This window comes from Hippoglossus hippoglossus, chromosome 9 (genome assembly GCF_009819705.1).
Source record: "Hippoglossus hippoglossus isolate fHipHip1 chromosome 9, fHipHip1.pri, whole genome shotgun sequence".
Lineage (NCBI taxonomy): Eukaryota > Metazoa > Chordata > Actinopteri > Pleuronectiformes > Pleuronectidae > Hippoglossus > Hippoglossus hippoglossus.
Window position 1 is genome coordinate 6,542,935 of NC_047159.1, and position 16,589 is coordinate 6,559,523.

A 16,589-nucleotide genomic window follows, 5' to 3' on the forward strand; every position below is an offset into this window, starting at 1 on the left:
ATATACTTAATTTGTCTTCTCATCTTCTATGACATCAAAGGAGCCTTCTCCTAAATTAAGATGAAAGAATATAAACTATAACGGAATTTATGCATGCAAGAACACAAGAAATTAATAAATGTCATTTTTGACAGCAGTAGAAGGGGTTTGCAGAGCCTGTTTATCAAGGGGTTTATGAGCTTATCTTGTGTATAACGGTGCCACAGACTTGACTGGGATGGTGTTTTTAACTATTTTACACTGGTGTGAAACAGATGTTCGTCGTCTTCAAATGTGCATACGATCGGAGAAAACTCCACGTTTTATAAAGACTCCCGCTATCTCGCCTCATCGCGGCTCCTTAAATAAGCCCAGCTAGACATGAATAATGAGCCATTCAAACCACCGTCCACCGCTGACGTGGGCTCTTTGTGCTACCAGAGGCTGCTCTGATTGGCCGCCGCCCTCCCGGACCACCGGTCCCTCTGGCTCTGATTGGTGTGACGCGAGCGAGTGCCATACTGAACGTGATCGACTGATTTCGGGGCGGGGCTCCTATAAAGGGGGAACCAGGCGGCGTGATGTTCTGCAGGAGGATGTGGAGCCACTGCTGCTGGAGCCCACTGAAACCGCACATGCCTGTGTAGTGGAAGAGGAGAATAGATGTGCATGATTTACAGTCTGCATTATGGGGCACGGTGACTCAAACCACCACTAAATATCGACAATGCATGAATCATGAGCGATGAGAGCATCTTAGGTGCTTCCCGTGAGGAGAAAAAGTCCCTGTTACTACTGGCAGTGTTATTGTTGATGGAATTGATGTGAAAAACAGTGTTGGACCTAACAGACTTGTACACAGACATTTATATGAGTAGAGCGGAATTTACACGGAATATGAAAAGCACCTCAGAGGATTTACATTAACAGCCGTTTGCAAATATTGGACGACCTCCAGGCAATTTTCAAATGTTTCTTTATTGACATGGAAAGACACACACAGGCTACAACCCCTGCAGACATAAAATGCCTTTTATTTACATGTTAACACTCAGTTTGACCCAGTTTGTGCTCATCATGTGCAACCACATGTTATATATCGAGAGGTAAAAGAAAACTGTTAAAGGTTGTCTAATAGCACTTTGCTCCAGAATCCAGACCTGTAACTACTTGCTCAATGGTAAATATTTTGAATCTTTTTTTCTAAAGTTGATGGTCTGTTTCTGAATCCTAAAAGTATACATGAGGTTTCCTGGAAAACGTGTGCAGAGATCCCTTAGTCTCATAACCAGCTGGCATGTCAAGCAGCGCAAGCAGTTACTCATAGGCAAAGACATCTTATCATCTGTAATGGGAGTGGAGATGGTGTAAATTCTCCGTGTGACATGCAAACAGCCCTGACATTAAGTTTGCTGCTACATAGAAAATCAATTTTCTTCAGCACAACAAAAAAACAGAGATGTGTGGCATGCAGCACTCACACTCTGGTTGGACAAGAGCTGTGGATATTGATTTGTATTCGAAGCAACTGCTCAGTTTGGCCTGTTCAAAAGGTATGAAGTGCAATTCAGATTTTTTAAAATGGGAATAAGTAAATGTGGTATCATCAAAGTGTGACATTGCACCAGTGGGCTTGTGGCTGTGGAAGCCATTTTTAAAATACACACGCGCTGAGGACCATTGTGAAATTACCTTGAACCTGAGATGCATGTGTGTAAAGGTTCCACACCTGTGAATACCATGAAGTCTTCACAAGCTCACGGGTGTGTTGCCACAATTATGTCGGAATGTGATCAAGCTTAAAAGTCAAACAAGGTCAGAGTGACATTTCTTCGGGACACGTCGATGGCGTCTGGATTCTGTGGCACTCCAACTGACCAGTGTGAGGCTAAAGCAGGAAGGACACTGGGAATTCTTGAGCCACCTCAGTCCGTATTTACAGACAACATGAGCTGCTTATCTCGAGAGCACCCGCTATTGTAGTGGCCGAGATGCCATGTCCGATAGCAGGTTAGCTAATGAGACGAGAGGTTAAATCTGTGTCCCCTCCCACTCAACCAGTCATTCTCAGATTCACCCAGCTCTTTTTTGCTGCAATTAATCTAATTCAGTGTTGGGAAAGCTCTCGTCTTTCCCGAGCGATCTGCTTCTCATTGACCGAGGGTTCATTTGAGGTTTGCGCGGTGTCTAACAAGCCACCATTCCTCCTGCTATCAAATGGTGCACGAGCCGCAGTCGAGGGGCTGAAAGGTGAGCGCGGTCATTCAGCCGCCTCTTTCATAATCCATTCACAAATAAAGTCGGACAAAAGAGGACAGTTTTTGGTCTGGAAGTGATATACATCATGTCGTTTGATGTTGCTCGGTGGAAGGAAATGACTGGGCTGGACTCTTAACATTAATGTAATTGAGTGTTACCTCATTGTACTCGGCCGTATGGCAATCCCAGAGGATGGGGGGCTGCAGGAGGGGGGGCGGCATCTGTTCAAACAAGAGAAGTAAAAAATGCTACAGAAAATCATCGGGGGGGAAGGATAACAGTCGAGTAATGCAGCAACATTGTTTCTGCCAAAAGAAAGGGTGGGAGGGCGAAGTGGGGTAAAACAGTTCAACCTTTGTAATGGTCCCGTTTTATGTTTGGTCAGCAGAGCGACACTGATGTTTTTTTTTTTGGGGGGACGCTGAAGACACCAAGCTTTGAAGGCCCACAAAAAGCTGAGCACAGATCAGGTCCATCTCTACGTGTTAGCACAAAAGAAGTTCATGTTGATCATAAGGCAATCATTCATTCAAACCCCAACAAGAAGGCTATTATCCACAGAGGAAATAATTTTGGACAAGTTCTTCAAACTAGTGTCTGTCCCCCCCCCCCCCCCCCCCCCCCCCCCCCCCCCCCCCCCCCCCTACAAATCATTCGTTGTGTTCTGACACAGTTTGCCCCAACTCCCCTCCTCCTCCTCCTCAAAAAAAGCATCAAAAGCATTTGGCTTGCACGTTGCAGACATGTCTAAAGTGAAAATGTGGCGGAACAGCAAGTATATTTATCGGGACACAAATGCCTGCTATTCAAGAGTCTGGGGAAGAGAGTATTCTATTGATGTCGGATTTCTGGAGTTATTCATGAAATGTGCATAATGTGTTATGTGCTCAATCATGTGGGCTTTACCTCACGTTGTGTTCAGGAGCAATCTGAAGTCTGCAGCCTCACATTATTCCTCACATTCCTCACAGGAAGTTGTTCTCCACTTAACACAGAGTAGTTTGACGGCTGACATTGCCTCAAATGAAGTGAGTAGTAAGTGACACTTTTACTCTAAATTCTGCCGACGCCTCATGTAAACACAGTTCACCTGCTAAATAAGATACCGTATATCACACAGTGGTGCAGACACTGACTCATACTGTGAACTCTGCCTGTGGTAATCAAAGGTTGTTGTAGGCGGTTTGAGGTCATGTTTAGGTTAGTGCATGTGAGCCCCTCCCTGTGAACCCTGTTGGCCCTCCCCACGTTTATAAAGCAAGACGACTCCAGCTCCAATCAGCAGCGATGTAAACATGACACACTAATTCTCATCACGGCAACACTTCATGTACATCCAATCCATGGTCTGCAGAGAGCATAAATGCAAGGTTAAGCTGCAATCTGTCATTCAGGTCAACTGAGAACAGAGATGGACAACAAGTCTCCACCTCCTCCAGCTGTACAAAGATGTCCCAGACACGGGTGCGGCCATCTTGCGCTTTTGGGGTCATTTGGAGCCGAGGTCTGAGCAGTAGTGATTGTGGTTTGGAGCTGTTGTATCGCCCATACATACGCTACACCAATCGTGAGTCAGTCTCAGCTGTCAATCATTTCACCTAATATTTTATGCGTCAAATAACTAATTAAAGCAAAACCAGAGAAATTAACACTTGAACAAACACTAGTTTCATAAGAGCTACCTACAATGACAGACACCATCTTTGAGAAAAATGTATTTAACACTTTTAGATTGGGGCATGTCTCATAAACTAACATGGAGGAGGCAGGATTAATGACATGTACTGCAGCCAGCCATCGGGGGGTGATCAGAATGATTTGGCTTCACTTTTGAGCAGCTGTGATATCATGTATCTTTAAACACAGTCTATTCCTGAGAATGTGCTGCACACTTGACAATGAGCTGTAAACACAAAGGGGCCGAGGTGAGGTGTGGCCGAACAAAGAGACTCTGGTGAAATCTAGTCCCAAAGAATCTAATTCATAACCTTTAACTTTAACTTCAGAAACATCTTTGGCTACGGATTGGGAAACATCTAGGGTTTAAAACTCAAAAAGTATATTATATAGCCTAATTCTATACGTTAGAAGACCAGAAGAATCTTCTCAAGGGGCCACTCTTGTATTTAATCACATCTTGTAGTATTTATCCAGCATTAAGTGAATATTTTAACTACACTTGACCTTACACCATGATCTGCATCAGCTTTATATGCTGCAGCTTTTTATGGTTGGGAAAATCATACCAGCCCTGTAGCAGGAAGGTTTTCAAACCCTGTGTTTAAACCAGGCAATCTTCAAAATGCATAGTAATCAAGCAAAGATCAAGGCAGCGTTTCTTGAGAATAAACTTTTGGAGCAGCAGTATTTTCACTTTTCAGCAGCGACCTACTATATGTAAGATAAAAAAAAAAGCAGTCGCATTCCGTCATCTGTCCTCCCGTTGTGCAGATCCCTCCTTATATCAACACAACAGAAACAACATTAACACTTTCTGTAAATACTGCTTGACACGGTAAGTGGTGTCCTCCACCCCGCAGGGCTGTAATGACGGTGGAGCCTGGTACTGGACATTGAGTCATGGTATTTTCGAGGCTGAGACAGTCTTTGTGAGGCCAGAGACTGATATACAGTTGTAGCTGTGGGACTGGAGATCTACGAGGAGTGGCAGACCTTTTCACTGGAGGTGATTAATGCAAACTGAGCCATTAAGTACTATGGGAGGAGTACACTACAGTGAATTTATTTCTGGATTAATTCATTCCTCGCTCTCCTTGGAGCGGATCGCAGGGACCGAAAGAACTCGCTGTGTTGCAGCACACAAAATAAATGTTAGGTAATGTGAGAAAGAGATGGGATCCAATGTCCTGTACTTCAACCATATCACAGTCTGGAAAGTAACTAAATACATATACTCTAGTACTGTGAACTTTGAAGTCTTAGTAGCCAACTTCCACTTTCTAGTACTTAATACAACACAGTACTAATACAACCTAACCATGTGAAAGATAGTGAAAAAAAGAATCCCCCTCCACAAACCTTCACAGATATCATTAGTGTTTGAGTAATATGCCTACTGCTGACAGACAGATAGCTATGAAAACACAACCTCACGTCGGAGGTAACAAAGTGCAGTGGAAACAGACAGACTGAATGAATCATTACATACGTTGTCTAAAGTAAACTGAAAGTGCAGCAGGTAAAACCATCAGAGCAGTGTGTAGCCATGGGGAGGCTGTGAGGTTCCACAAGTTAATTAAAAATACATAAATTCCATATTCACATCACATTCTCCACAGCTCCTGATTACATATTAGTTTTCTTTGGCTAATATTGGACTTACATTTAGAAGTTTTGCATGTAGGACTTTTACTTATATTGGAGTATTTTGCATTTTTGCGTAAGTAGTTCCCTGTTACTTTAACTGTACTGTAACTTAAACCTTATATTCTCGTCATTAAGGACCAATCAGGATGTTTCATTGTCATTGTATACATACATTATATTTTCTCATGGTCAGACGGTAGTTTATTTACTTAGCGATGGTTAAGTGATGGAGCGACCCTAGAATTCCTCTGTCCAACTAGGTGTGGTTCATTTCCCACCATTCAACTAATGTTTGTAACAAGACACAGCGGCTCATTGTTCCCGCATGGCGAAGTGTGAATTTAAGAATTCAAGGAGGCTCCGCTGTCACAGCCCATTACAGTTCCAGAAGAATCTCGGCGATCTCCATGACAACATATTTTGAAGGCGTGCAAAGTGCTGATTGTGATTTCAATTTTTCACAGGGACTTTGATTAGCCCTTTTGTCGGAGAGAGTTATGCAACAATGTATGCATTGTGTATTAGGCCCAGTAGGACAAAGCCGACCCACAACTTATCTTCGCTCAATAAGTCGTGAAGGGAAAAGTGAAGTTGCAAGACGCACTCATCACAGTAAATGAATTACATAAATGATTTATCGTTGTACTTTAGTTGTGCTGAGAAATGAGAAGGTGACAAATTATTTAAGACAAAAATTAACAAGAAGCCTGAATTGGAACGTCTTAAAACCAGGTGTGACGGCTGCAAATTAATCATGTAGAATGTTTTTTAAAAGTCCATTAGTCTCTTGACTGACAGAGAACTAACCGCCAGCAATTTTTGTCGTTGAAGCAAATATTTTCTGACCTCATGTTCTCAAATGTGAGAAGTTGAGGCTTTTCTCTGATTTGAATCATTGCAAAGACTGAAACCGTTTGTGGCTGAGAATAAATAACAAATTTAAAGAAGACAGCTTGAGCTCGCAGAACCTGTGATGGTCAGTTGCCCTATATACATATATACCTATACATAGGCTAAGTGTTTTGTGTGCTTTTGTTTGTTTGTCAGTAGGTTTTTGCAAAAACTACCCAACCCATTTCCATAAGATTTTGTGGAGGGGAGGGGCATGACCCAAGGAAGAAGCAATCCAATTTTGGTATGGATCCAGATCAGTAGGTCGATGTTTTCACTTTCTTTGATATTGCGAGATAAGGCGTTTTTCAACAATTTCCTTGATTCCTCAGAGAATAATTCATGGATCATGATGAAAAAAAAAACCTGGGATATTTGTAGAACTAATATTTGTGTTTGCAATTTGGTGCAGATCCAAATAAAAATGAGGAAGTAGTCAATGTGTTTTCTGTGGTCTTTGCAGAGTGTCATTCTAACTTAATATATTTCTAGTTATACTTCTTTTACCTGAACTGCAACAGTCACACAAGGAGTCAATTTGCATAGTCAGAGGTGAGAGACAGCACAAAAACATATTGACTGTTCATAAGATAGATGACATTTTATGTCAAATTCCCCTCGTTTCTATTGAAGGTGATAACTTGAATAATCTGTGGGAGTTTTATATTTAGAATATTAAGATATGGGTCGTGCGGTGAATGTTTTTAACGGTGATCGAAGGTCATTTCACAATAAAGTTGACGGGACCTTGAGCGAAGGCCACTCAAGACGTGTGGAAACTTCTCCTGCCCCACCGGTGTTGCATTCTGTGCAGAAAGTGTGTTTGGAAATTAGCACATCCCCTCCGCTGTATTGTTTTCTTCTGAGGCTCAACATCCTCGAGGCTGTAAAAGACGGTTAAAAATGGCAGTAAACTCCGTTTCTCTGAAAAGCCAGCATGCTGCCAAACCCTCTGATTTTACCATAAACAAAAATATTTCCTGTGCAACACACAAGTTTCCCCCAATTGTACTTATCCTGTCGATGAGAAGTAGAAAGTCTCTGGAGGAAAATTAAAGCTGCCCGGTCGCTTTGTTTTTTATTTAATTGTGTAAGTGTGGGATAAATACACAAATACACAGAAGCATGTCATCAAACAAATAATGAAAAGGGGCTTCCTTTTACTGTTATGCTCCCTGGCAGAGATGAATGGAAAGGGTTCTAAGATAAATATCCAAATGATCACAATAAGCATCATTTTGGATTTGCTTTCAAAGTGGGATTTTCAAATTTGATCAGTTCACTGCCATTGCACTGATCACATTAGTGATATCAGGGCTCAGGACAATACCTGAAATCTGCACGTGTCAGCTGTAGATATAATTGTCCACCTCCTTATGTTTACTCTCACATTTTTTTTCTAAAGGGGCTGAGCTTTCCCAGGTCAGGCCATCGGCGTGCAACCATTTAGAGAGCTGTTTGTAGACAATGAGCAGTTATAGAGGTGTCGTATTTCAATGTTTATATGTCAGGACGCACGCAAAGGAAATCCTCCTGAAGAGGAAAGAAAGGTACGTATTTAAAACTCAAGAGTACACAAAGTCACTGGACTGATTCCTCACTGCATCAATAAGAAAATGTAATGCCAGAAAAAAACAGTTTTTCATCAACTAATCTAGAGCTTCCAAAAAGAATAAAAGTTCAGTTCAGGAGCTAAAGAGGCAGCCTTGTTTAAAACTTGACCACTGCGTGTGTTTGAATTATCCAGGCAGGACATGTTTGCATTTATTGGCCCAAGGATACCAAATATTAAGGCCTCGCATGTGTATTTAATGTAAAAGGTAAAAAAATCATCATGGAAATAATCAGTATTAGATTCATGCATTTTACCCTCAGAGAAAAAAAGCTTCGCCAGTCATTCCTCTTACAAAGCTCCTCTTTGCAGGCGCATGCCGGCCGTTTCAGAGTGAAGACGGACTAACTGAAAGGTTCCCATGTCAACAACTCAAAATGGGTGCTTGCTTTGACACATGCTGAAGTCATCAGCAGACAAGGAGAAGTAGACCACCCGCCTGACGGAGAAAGCTGCTCCGTCACATGAGCGACGCTCCATCTAAAGTTGGAAATTCCTTAGAGAAGTGGAGTATTACTGACGTAATATATGGTCATGGCCGCATTATCCAATCATAGATCAACATGTTGTTGCTTAGAGCTGTCCTGTGACAGCATGAGGAATCTATAGGCAGGGAGACGACAATGGAGACAACGCTGGAGACACATCAAATCCATTCAGTCTCCATGAGCTCCACATCTGACTGGAAGCTCTAGTTGCTGCCATTGAAACACCAGGACCCTTCTTTTAAATGCTGTGTTTTATTGTTGCTTTGTGATACAATAAATAATAATATATAATATTATAATAAATAACTTGTTTCAGTAGGAATTCAACATGTGTACTTTGTACTTTTAACAACTTTATTTGTATATGGTGTAAAGAACAGTCGAGAAAAACTGTTGAGGGCTTCCAGCCAATTTAAAATTTATAGTATTTTGTTAAAAGAAAGTTTGCATTATTAATATTTATAGTGATAAACAATGCTGAACATAAAAAGGCCCAAAAACAATCACTTTACATGTAAACAAACTGCATTACAGTTACATTTCTTATAAGTTTGACTTCTAGCTCAGTTTTGTTGACTAAAGGATTCCATGTATATGAGGTGAGGACAGTTTACAAGCTGCTAAACTCAACTCAGACAGAAATGAATGCATGCAAAGGTGAACCAAAATCCACTCCAGAGCATCATGCAGAATTGAACACTGAGTAAACCCTGCATTGATGGTGTCTACGGTGGCTGCAAATCTCAAATGTTCATTCATATGTCACCGCTTCAGTGCTGCATTCAGGCTGAGGCTGTGTCGCTGACAAAAAAACTGAAACGGCACATTAGCCAGTTCACCGACTCCACTGAAAGTGTTTACTAAGTTAGTTTGTGGCTATAAATAGGGATCATCAGCGTTGAAAGAGAAGGAAACAGAAGTCTCTCTGTCCCAGCAGTGTTTCCCCCTGTTGTTTGTACAGCAGAACACTCCAGGGACCTGAACTCGGACTAATTAGCTAATTCATCTGCCCCGAAGGGAACTACATGGGATTAATGCCAGTCAACAGGAATCACTTTTCTGTGTAACACCAGTCATCATTAAGGAAACTGTAAACAGAAATGAAATCATATCTTAGGAAACTACTGATAAAGTAAAGAGCAGTTTTGGTACACTACACACAGTATGATTAAAACTGACGCAGATAACTCAGCATGTTTTGGTAATGGTACATTAGTGTAAGAGTCAATAAGTACTTTCACCTGAGTACTACAAACCTGTGGTGCTTGTATTTGACTTGAGTATCACTTTATGTACTTGATTCTAGGCAACTACTTCACTATGTTTTGACAGTTTGAGTTTCTACTGACATTGCAGATAAAAAGTTTACTAAACATATAATCATCAGCTTCAACATCATGCTTTGTTTTAGCCTCAAGTACAGAGAAATAAATAAAGCATCAATATTAACTCTATACCTCAGAGAGCTTCAACATTAATATGCTGCTCACAAAGTGAATAATATTTACAATAATATGTATATATTTAAATATCTATTTTCCTACATGAGCACAGTACTTTTGACACTTTCAGGTTATTTGCTACTTTCATATTAATGGCAGTATACTTACTCCTTTATAATGAGATATGTTCACTTATGTAAAGCAGCTGAATTCATTTTCCACCACTGAAAATCATTAGTATTGAAATAGTATATTGAGAAAAAAAAAGTATTCATGTTACCAATGACTATTACTATTACAATGACTGTTACCAATACAAGTGATAGTTGCACTGGACTTGGTTCAGGATACTAATCGGACTAATGTTCTAACATGGGGAGCCCTCTAGTGCTCAGTACTTAGTGGGCTCCTCACATAAAGACAAACCCCCTCAGGTTTTATCTTCATGACTATAACTTTGATAAATGTGCTACTGGCGTGTGAAACTTAAACTGTACGATAAGAGAAAGACCTGACTAACTAGTACAGGTGATTGTGTTGGTATAACACAGTAAGTGTCGTCGAAATCAACGCATTAAACACTATAAATGGACCAATAGGTAAACAAATATCAACACTTAACACTACACAGTTTGTTGACTGTGGGTGTATTAAATCCATATTAAGTGCACACATACCCAGCATCTAGTGGAATAACCCCATTGCAAAATGGAAAATCTATTCTAGGTTGATGTTCCTTTAACAAGCTCTGTTATTGCTTGGTGGAAAAAGTACACAGGTGCTTTACTGTGATGTAAAAATACACTGAAATTGAAAGAGAAAGAAGTTCAGCTATTCCCACTTCATCATTCAAAAACAAGTAAAGGTAAATAGTATCATCAGCAGAGAGTACTTCAAGTGTCTACAGTGAAAGAAATTGGACTGATATTCAGTGTTATTATATATTATATAATAACTATGATTGTTAAAATAGATGCATGAGTGTGTTAATAGCATTTTACGGTTGTAGCTGCTCACAGTGGAGCTAGTTTTAACAACAGGTAGTGAGAGTAGTACAGTGGTTTTCCACTGATTACAATGCACCCCCTCAGTACTGCGTTTGCGTAACTAAACACAGTGCACTGATTAAATCATTCCTGTTAAACTTCACAATAGAGTTTGAGAATGCAGACATGACGGGACAGCGTGAACAGGAGGGGGCTGAAAACGCAACCCTGAGGAACTCCGGAGTTGAGCACATGAAGTATTGCTGATCAGTATTTATGGAGCACTATTCTAGTTTTGATTCATAGTGCTTTACATTACAGTTTTTGCCAGTCACCCAAGCACTCACACATTCATGTCATTTCTCTATCACACATCAATCACACACTGCCGACACACACACAAGTACCTCAAAGTTTTACTGAGGTGTAGGCTTCAGTACTTGATTAAATGTTTGCCTGTACTTCCCTTCGCTGATACTTGTACCGTTTATGACTTAAACTTAAAGTAAAACAACCTCCTCCTCTTTTCTCATGCAACAGCAGTCACACATTGTTCCGCCACTGTTGCCATAGTTACCAAGCAACAAACTACACAGGAAGTCGATCTAACTTACGAAAGGGACTTTATCTGCAAAGAGAAGATTTTTTTTCAAAATAAATAATAAGGAGCCATGGAGATAAAAAACACGCGGCCTCTTTTCCCTTGGTAAGTTCATGTTTCTCTGGGGGCTTATTATGACGGGACACATTGACACTTATAATAATATATATATATCACAAGTATTTTGAAGAACTAGAAGTATAAATATGCTACAACAATGTAAAGATACCATTACAAGTAAAAGTTAAAGGTGAGTTAAATGTGAAGTAGCACTAGTACAATGAGAACTAAAAGTACTCATTAAAAAAGAAAGTATAGTATTTGTCAGAGTAATGTATCATTAGGGGAAAGTAACTAGTTTGTCTTCTGTACTGAAGTACATTTTTTAAGATACTAAAGGCTACTTTACTTTACAGATTTTTGATTACATATAAAACCTTCTTACACACAAACATCTTAACATTGTGTACTTCACATTAAACAATCCAGATTACTGTACAATACAACAACAGTCTGAAGGAGGCTGCTGATACATTCTGTTTAGTAGAGTGACTTTTCTGGGCAGGTATTTTTACACATTGGTACTGTTTACTTTAATCAAGTAAAAGATACAAGTACCTTGCGGACATGTGAAGATGTGAAAGACAAAGAAAACACTGGCTGGCGTTCTCTTTTAAGCAGATTTGGTGAAGAGGTGGTGTGTGTGTGTGAAAAGCAAATGTGTGTGTGTGTGTGTGTGTGTGTGTGTGTGTGTGTGTGTGTGTGTGTGTGTGTGTGTGAGAGGTAACATCCCAGGAGATAAGAAACAAACTCTGGGCCTCTTCAAGGCTTTTGTGGAGGAGGCAGGCACAGTGTGTTCAGATGTGTGAGTCTGACGTCCCGGACCTGTTAGAATTACATTCAAACCAATAAGATGCAATTCAGTGTGGGGACTCTTTTCTCATATCTATGTTGTGTAGGGAGTGAAAACTCTTTGACCTCGACCCGGCTCTCGCATTCCCCCAAAACACGACAGACCCGAACCAATCTAAGAACAGAGAAATGGAGGGAGAGAGATTCTCCAGAGGACGGTAAAGAAGAGGCAGAAATAGACAAACACATATACTGTAGGTATATACAGTCTGCATTTGAAAAGGTCACTGCTTCATTTAGACCTCCAGTATGTGTATGTTCATGTCAACAGGCTGATGTGTCGAGAGCGGATGCGGAAACTGGACCCGCTCCAGTTTAGTTCTGAATACTGAGATCAGACCAGAATATAGAAACTCTAATCAGTCTGTTGCTTAGCAAGACAGACTGGAATACTACAGGTGTATTGTAATTATTTTGAACTCATCCCATATACAAGAGAACAAATGAAATAGTGGATGTTACGTTATATAAAACTTTAAGAAATAATAAAATATAATAAATAGGGTTGCAAGTTATGATTATTGTCATTGTTATTGTTATTGATTAATCCGGTGATTATTGATTTAGTCTATTAACCTCCAAAAATTGTAAAATCACAAGTTTGCAGAACTTAACATGACATTTTTTAATACTTTTTTTGTTCGTCAAATACCCACAATATACTTTTTTATATGTCCAAAAAGCAGGAAATCTCATTTTATATATGGGTATGTTTATAAATATTTTCTTGGTAAAATATTAAATCAATGTTTTTAATAGTTGCTGTTTATTTTGTATTAATCAGCTAGTTGTTTCAGCTCTATCAAGCCAGAAGCATTATCAACACAAATGTAGATGGCTGAAATAGGATGGGGCAAATTGGATTAAAATTCTCAACCAGGAAATAGCATTTTATATAATTTTATCATTACATCCCGATGGACTATAATGCTCAGATGTATATAAAGATATAAAAAGGTCATGGAGCAATAAATCCATGGACACACAGCAGTAGCCTGGATTATGATCAGGCCCTCGATGGAGAATATAAATCATCTTTTCTTCTTGTCAGAAGAGACAGGAAGCCGTGACCGATGTGTGTCCAACGGGCAAAACATGCAGGGCAGAAATCAAAAAGTCGACTCAGGCAGCTGTGCGTGAAACTAAGCTGCATTTCCAACTGCTCACATGTGAAAAAAGTGCACTGAAAGTCTGCTCGCACTGAAATTGAAAGAGAAAGAAGTTCAGCTATTCCCACTTCAACATTTAAAAACCTTTTGAATTTAAAATGAGGACAGATTGCTCTTTTTGTGACCTTGAATGTCAGCCTGTAAACTTTAAAAAAAAATTGTACTATTTAGGTCACATTCCTGCAACTCAAGTTTTGACCTTTAACAGACTGGGCATCTGTCAGTTTATATACACACCCTGAACTCAGAGTGCAAAGGGTAACTGTTAATCGTCAATGAACTGAGTTTCTGTAATTGTAATTATTGATGCATAGTTTATATTGTGGATTACAGTGACCGATTGAAACACATTATTCTAACAGACTATAACTGTGGTGCTCAGCATCAATCACACACTTTATCACACTGTCAACTGTTTTGTGTCTGGTAGTTTTCCTGAGGCAAGGCCATATTTCTTTATATTCTATATTTCTTTATTATACATCATTTCTACTGCAGTTTGCTTATGAGGCGTCCTTGTTTGTCTTCATCCTCATCTTGTCTTGTTTCCATATTGGTTCATAAAGTTGTTTTTCAAACAGCTGCCGTATACGACAAGTGAGGCTCTTATTTTTCTGTAAATCTGCAGGTACAAGGAGAGGCTGCAGACCAAGTATCTTAAAGTCTCAACAAACAAGATTACCTCAGTCAGCAGTTGTTGCTGTTTAGTAAACGTGAGCCTGGATGACTTCAGGGTCGGACCTTCAGTCTTATCTAAGCGGAGTGTCCCAAAAGAGCACGCCTGCTTCTCACGCCAGATGATCCAAAAGCAGATTCGCAGAGAATACGTGAACGCTGTGGAGGAGAAGCTCAAACAGCATCCATTAGTTCTGCACCCCCATTATAGGGACCACATGACCCCGGAGGTAAGTGGAGCTGACAGCTGTAGAGCATGCATTATTAAAGGTTAAGAGTTAAACAGGTTAGTGAACAAAGCAGAACACGTCTAGCTCTCATTAAAACAAGTTGACGTGGCGTCGTCTCTGCTCTCCAGTTATTTGAGAAGGTGGTATCTGTTCTGGACCCAGACATGTGCGTAATCAGCGCCTCTTCACTTCCTACGCCTACTGCAGACCATGCAGAAGAGGAAGAAGAGGAAAACTGTGCAGCGCCGAGAAACAAGGAGGTGATCAAGGCAAAACAAGGAGCAACAGCCAATAAAATGCAAGTATATTGGAAATATAAATAGAATCTAAATTAATGTGATCCATTATTTAATTAGAAATGAAAAACAAACAAATGAATTCACATCTGTAATGTGTCCTCTTACAGCGACCCTGATGTTCTAAATCAGGGTCCCAGAAACCCTTACACACGTCAGATGAATGGAAAAGGTAACGAAAAAGGCCAAAAGGTCAAAGTGAATCAACTGAACAACCACAAGGGCATGAAAGCAGCCACCAAACCTTTCAGCTAATGGTTCATTTCTCCAGTAGGAGCTACTTCCCTATTTTTAAATACCACTGTTTGTGCTGCCTTTGACATGAACTAACATTATGTCATAATGATTAAATATGACTTGTGTTTGTCTTCCAGGTTGAAGAGATCAGCGTTTTCACAGGGGTCTTCAACTTCCTTCATCACCAACTTTTTAAGCTAAGAATTCCAGCAGTTCTCTTGTCAAGGCCATAAATAAAGAAACAGTTTTAAAAGCTCTTGAGACACATTATGTAAAAAAGAGTAAAGATTACAAAACTAAAACCAACACAAAGTAAGAAAATAACACAGGTTAAATACCTGGATCCTCCCATCATGTCAGTTAGAACTTAAGAAGTGAAACACGAACACGTCCAGTTGCCTCTGTCAGTTGCACAACTTATGAAGATAGGAAAATAACACATTCTATGGCTGCTGATTAAAGATCCAGCTCGTACCGAGAAGAGCCTGAGTCTGAATCCCAAAAGATAAGTTAAAAATCTAAACAAGTGATGACATGAGGACCTACCACAAACATTCATATCCCTCTGCTTTCTTTGAAACGTGGAGAGCAGCCGTGTTGGCGTCAATAGGTCTTCCCCATGTGCATGCCGAAGTGTCCTTGGGCAATATACTGAACCCCTAAATGGCCCCTCATAGATGTTGAATACACTAACTGTAAGTCACTTTGGATAAAAGCGTCTGCCAAATGACATGTAATGTAATATGAGGTCAAACAGATGCAAAGTATGTAACCCTAAGATGTGTGTATGTCAGGAGTTATGTAACACAACAGATAAAGACTGAAAAGGGAAAAGGCCTTTACGCTATATTCAGCTGTGTGCGTGCACAGGAACTGAACACAGGAAATATGTAAACGCTGTATGCATCCGGCTTTTGAATACAGGACTTTTTTTCTTTTTTTTTAAACCACAATGACACACGGAGGTGATAAAAGGGAGAAGTCTAAGGTACATTCAGTTTTATCGCAGTAGTTTCTGAATCATTTCAGGTTTTACTGTCCATCAGTGCCAAATATTTGTATTTTATAGGTTTCATCAGGGTTTCTTCAGTATTCACCACATGTAATCTACGACTACTTCATAATCAATTCATTAATATTTACGTCACATTTCTTTTGACTTCAGGTAATTGTTAAAAACAAATAGATATAGATAAAAACAGATAAATAGCTGAAAATTGATGTATCGATGGATTAAAAAAAATGAATTCAAGACAAACACTTGGCAGTTGCTCGTTGTGAAGTGATGAGCATCCTGCTCAGTGTTTGCTACAGGTCTATAAGCACTAACACTCCACACAGTCCCCTGCAGCACAATTCACTGTCACGACAATCATCTCTTAAGTTTATAGACACACTTTGTCTCCAAAAAACCTGTAATCAGACAAATATTTAACCGCTTTACTGCACAACAAAATGTGCAAGACCTTTGTAAATAAATTGACC

At 39.9% G+C, this 16,589-nt stretch overlaps 1 protein-coding gene across 2 annotated transcripts; it reads left to right on the forward strand.

The window, feature by feature from the left end:
• Positions 1-11,567: 11,567 nt before the first annotated feature.
• On the forward strand, positions 11,568-15,255 carry zgc:158260 (uncharacterized protein LOC571389 homolog). 2 transcript variants are annotated; one of them, XR_004614906.1, is made up of 5 exons: positions 11,568-11,690; positions 14,295-14,571; positions 14,700-14,873; positions 14,978-15,137; positions 15,242-15,255. XR_004614906.1 is itself a non-coding variant. In XM_034595329.1 (5 exons), exons 1-4 carry the CDS (start codon positions 11,656-11,658, stop codon positions 15,120-15,122), a joined length of 627 nt encoding a protein of 208 aa, XP_034451220.1. In that variant the 5' UTR covers positions 11,568-11,655; the 3' UTR covers positions 15,123-15,137; positions 15,242-15,255. The 2 variants fall into 2 exon arrangements, 1 of the variants encoding a protein (XP_034451220.1); XM_034595329.1 differs by having other exon boundaries at positions 14,700-14,869.
• Positions 15,256-16,589: the final 1,334 nt, after the last annotated feature.

Coding starts and splice junctions, on each gene's coding strand:
- zgc:158260 (XM_034595329.1), top strand. CDS start 11,656: ATGGAGATAAAAAACACGCGGCCTCTTTTCCCTTG. Junction 11,691..14,294: donor ACGCGGCCTCTTTTCCCTTG/GTAAGTTCATGT, acceptor GTAAATCTGCAG/GTACAAGGAGAGGCTGCAGA. Junction 14,870..14,977: donor GGAGCAACAGCCAATAAAAT/GCAAGTATATTG, acceptor GTCCTCTTACAG/CGACCCTGATGTTCTAAATC.